At 39.7% G+C, this 4,200-nt stretch overlaps 1 protein-coding gene across 2 annotated transcripts; it reads right to left on the minus strand.

The window, feature by feature from the left end:
- Positions 1–891: 891 nt before the first annotated feature.
- On the minus strand, positions 892–3,661 carry tmem82 (transmembrane protein 82). 2 transcript variants are annotated; one of them, XM_062427777.1, is made up of 6 exons: positions 3,364–3,661; positions 3,194–3,266; positions 2,835–3,024; positions 2,203–2,617; positions 1,737–1,924; positions 892–1,108 (listed from the first exon to the last, which is right to left on the minus strand). In XM_062427777.1, exons 1-6 carry the CDS (start codon positions 3,455–3,457, stop codon positions 1,028–1,030), a joined length of 1,041 nt encoding a protein of 346 aa, XP_062283761.1. In that variant the 5' UTR covers positions 3,458–3,661; the 3' UTR covers positions 892–1,027. The 2 variants fall into 2 exon arrangements, with proteins under 2 accessions (XP_062283761.1, XP_062283760.1); XM_062427776.1 differs by lacking the exon at positions 892–1,108 and having other exon boundaries at positions 1,120–1,924.
- Positions 3,662–4,200: the final 539 nt, after the last annotated feature.

Here is a 4,200-nt window from a genome sequence, read left to right on the forward strand (position 1 = left end):
GTGGAAATAAGTGAAATAACCACACACAATTTGTTGGAAATGGTTACCTACCGCCTGAGCTGTTTGGGATGGAGTTAATGCCCGCGTTTGCTATTAACATGTGCAGTCATAGGTCATAAATGACATAAATTATTGCAGAGCAGATGAAAATTGCGAGCAGCTGTGTCCATTTTGACAAACATGATCCGTATTCAATCCGTCTATGTGCTAATATAAATTTGTTTTTACCGTAAAACTTCGACGTGAGCTGTGTGATAATCTTATAAAATATACCCCCGTTTTAAATAATAAGAATGTGTAATGTACATTTAAATTATAACAGGTTTTTACATTTCCCTCCTTTGTGGGTTGATGGTATTTACAGTAAGATAATGGTTCTTCCTTTGTTGAAAGTAAAGATAAATAAAATGTATTCTTTAGCTATGAGTCTTTGCTTCCTCCTTGAATCACACCAATTAGTGAAATAATTAGAACCAGTGAATTGCTTTCAGCTAGGCTTGATTATAGCAACAATACAATAGTATTGTGCCCTCATGCATAAATAAACCTAATTTATTGGGCCTGTGTCTGCAGGCTGTGGAAAGGGTTACACAGCTTCATCAGGCTCTGACGCTGCTCTGAACTAAAGTTAAATCTCTTAATAGAGGAAATTCAGAACAGTGAATCTTTCCAGGAAAATAACTGTCTGCCTGTTAAAATCTCCCCCAGATTACAGTGTTGAATTAATCCGAGGGGTCACACAGACACTCTGAGCAGCACCACTATTTTACACAAAGGCGATGATTGTTAGATTGGATAGCCTTCTTCTGTAAATAGATGGAATGTCAATAATGTTTTGTTTTGTCTTTATCTAATAAATTGTGGTTGAAGACTGAATTTCCAAAAGATTCGTAGTGATAAAATGCCTTGTGGAATATTTAATGAAAAAAGATTACATTTTAAATACAAAAGCATTAACTTATAGGACTTTACATTAAATACTCCCATTAAAAACAAGTGCCACCAAATTTTTAAAATCACTAAGTGCCTATGACTGATGCTCCTTCTTTTGTGCTTGTGGTCTTCGTCGATGTTCTCTTCTTACGTTGTCTGTATAATCCCCTTCCTCCTGTATGCACACAGAAACATGACAGATGAAACTCATGACACATTGTTCACTGACGACAGCTGTGTAACCAAGCTGCTGGTCAGGAAGAGCTCAGACCACAGAAAGTCAGGATATCTACTGACTTTGTGTCTATGTGATAGTAACACAATCATCAATATTTACCAGAAATACACTAATTTATAACAACAATATTATATTGAACATTTGCTGCATTTTGAATTTGGCTATGTATATTTGATATGTCTTGAAGATAAATTTAATTTAAATTCATTTTATCTACATTTTTATTTGCATTAAATTGGACTCAACGCTTTTTTTTAAAATACCTGAGATGCATGTATTTATTACAACTGCATCAAGTGTGTGTGTAGTAAGGGTTGGTTTTTTTTAACTCTGAACTATTTAATCAGGCTAGCTTAGTGAAAGGAAAACTTGGCAAAGAATACTTTGACCTGAATCTGTCTTGGGGGTCTTAAACCTTCTCCACCTGGGATACAACTTTGAGAAGTTCAGTCTCATCTTGGGACCAAGTCTAATGAACACATTGATATTCTGCCCCAGTTTTTGGGTCTCGGTGGGCAGAAAGTGCTTTCAGCCCTGTGTGCTGCTTCCAGGGAGACTCACTGACCCGTGAGGATGTTGCATCCAGTAGATCCATGGTGGGGATTAGACAGCTGGCCTCGCCCAGGAAACAAATTAGGATGTGAAGCACGTCGGACCAGCGTCCAACAGTCAGCATCAGGACCATCAAACCCCCGAGACGAACCATCACTGTGTTCAGGACAGCCTGGCTGCTGGGCAGACGGTGCTGCTCCTCTGCAGAACCAAGATGCAGCATTGCAGGGAAATATTTGGTTAAAATGTTTACAATGACATCAGGATGCTATAAATTAATGATCCGTGCTTAAGTGGTCAGATGAAAACAAACAGATGATTGATTTACAATGGTTTTCCTCTGTCCTGATAGAGGTCTATATTGTCACACTGTGAAAAGCTGGGGCATTATTGAAGGTCCTGTCCTGATTAATCAGTGTTGAATATGCATTGCACCATAATTTCTTACATAAGCTTCCTCATTTTTAAATGTCTCTCACCCTGCATGTAAACCACCAACAGTGTGTAGCAGATAGTCAGTGGTGTCCAGAACCTTAGGGCCTCTGATGCAGAGAGGAACTGTTGATTGATGAGTGATACTGCAGCTATCACAGCCACAAAGAAGGTAATGAGCAGGGCTCTGCACAGCATGGGCAGTAGGCAGCGGCCTGATGTCAGGAGGCTGATGCAGATGCCGCAGTATCGCTGTGAGCTGTGGAGTTTATACAGAGCCATGACATGGTGCAGTAGGCGAGAGGCCTGCCGAGCCAGAAACCAGCTGAGTGCTGCTGCCAGGAGCAGGCACAGCCAACGTTGCGATGCCCCCTCGTGGAGAAAGTGCAAACTGCAGCTTATGGCACAGCCCAGAGAGAACTGGCTTTGCACTAGAAGCTGCTGCAGGAATTTTCCAGACTCCTGGTGAATAGAAAAGTGCAGGAACAGAATAGTTCAGAATTGACTTATCAGAACTGATGAAGGGTTGTTTATTATAATAGCCTATGAGTCATCATGACCTGGCAAAAAACACACAAAAAACATAGGAAAGAAAAATGAAAGGTAGCTGCAACATGAGATGGAAATCACATACAGTTAAATCTTAGGAATATTTTTAATCACATAATTGGCTTCTTACTGGTCCAGCTGTAACCCATCCAGAGATAGCCCGAAGACAAAATTCTAGCACCACCAGGGAGGCCACACGTGAACCCACTATAGTCAGCGTCCCAGTCACAAGGAAAAAGTGCAGCATCCCAGCAAATCCCCTTTTAGTTCCACTTTGATGACTGGGCGTCTTCTGGCTTGATACATCTTTTTCACTCCAGCTTTGAGATGTAGAAGCAAAAAACAAGCAACCAATGAATGTAAACTGTTGAGGCAGCATTAAAACATTAATATTTTTATGACGATGGTGAAAACCTGAAATTTTGCAAACAGGTTATGTAACTTAACACCAAGTTGATGCTCACATGTTTCAGAAGGCCATTTCCTCACCTTTCCTCCTCTAAAAACAAATGCACTCTCATCAGGGAGCATAGCACAGAGATCCCGCATGCACCGACCACCCCTGCAGGTCAGATAGCATGTCATTTGTATCACAACCAAGGAACTGTAACAAAGTTCATATGTACCGTTCTGAGAAAATGAATGGACGAAAAGCTCACCTTGAAGTAGATCATCCAGTGGATTGGTTTCAAGAGTCAACCACCCCGGTAGGAGGTAGGAAGTCGGAAGAAACGATGTGATAAAGGATAACATAGTGTTACCTTTGATTTTAAAGAACCAAATTCAAAATGAATGTTACTGCTTTTTACAAAAAATCATGAAGATAAATCTAATTTAAGCCATCACACACTCAGGAACCATATTTTGCGATTGTTCCAGATCAGTTAACAATAATATGAAGTATAGCTCAGCCCTTCTGGTGTTTATCTCTTGTGCCTCATCGCTGAGCTTTGCCTGTTCCAAAGGTCATCTGAGTGTGGTTGGAGCGCATGCCCACAACAGTCTCACTTATTACTAGATAATGTAAGTTGTTGCACAATGGGAAAGACTTTACGTTATAATATGATGGGAAGTGTTAGTTGTGCTCTCTAGTGGTCTAAAAGCTACAGTGTGGAAAAATGCTCCAACAACGACTTCATCATTTCATAGATCTTTTTAAAAAATAACATTTTGCTTAGAGCAAAAGTCAGGTTTCTTTATGTATCCCAAAATCTCAGAAAGGCCTCTGACACACACAACACTTTCACAGGAAAAACAAAACAAATCAGAAAACTCAGAAAAAGCAACAGATGAAGGATTCCTCTTTCAGGACAGATTGAAATGCTATAGCTGCTCGTTGTACAGAGTAAACAGAAGTTTGTAGCAGCAGAATTACAATATGGACAAACAGCAGTAGAATATTAGTACTGTATATGTATAATAATAAGTAGATATAAAATATCAAGTGAAACTTAAGTATAGTGACTGTGTTAGTGATTGAGGTGTTTCAAGCTAAA

The sequence above is a fragment of the Scomber scombrus genome, chromosome 10 (genome assembly GCF_963691925.1).
Source record: "Scomber scombrus chromosome 10, fScoSco1.1, whole genome shotgun sequence".
NCBI lineage: Eukaryota > Metazoa > Chordata > Actinopteri > Scombriformes > Scombridae > Scomber > Scomber scombrus.

Coding starts and splice junctions, on each gene's coding strand:
- tmem82 (XM_062427776.1), bottom strand. CDS start 3,457: ATGTTATCCTTTATCACATCGTTTCTTCCGACTTCCTACCTCCTACCG. Junction 3,267..3,363: donor ACTGGATGATCTACTTCAAG/GTGAGCTTTTCG, acceptor TCTGACCTGCAG/GGGTGGTCGGTGCATGCGGG. Junction 2,618..2,834: donor GATGGGTTACAGCTGGACCA/GTAAGAAGCCAA, acceptor TCTATTCACCAG/GAGTCTGGAAAATTCCTGCA.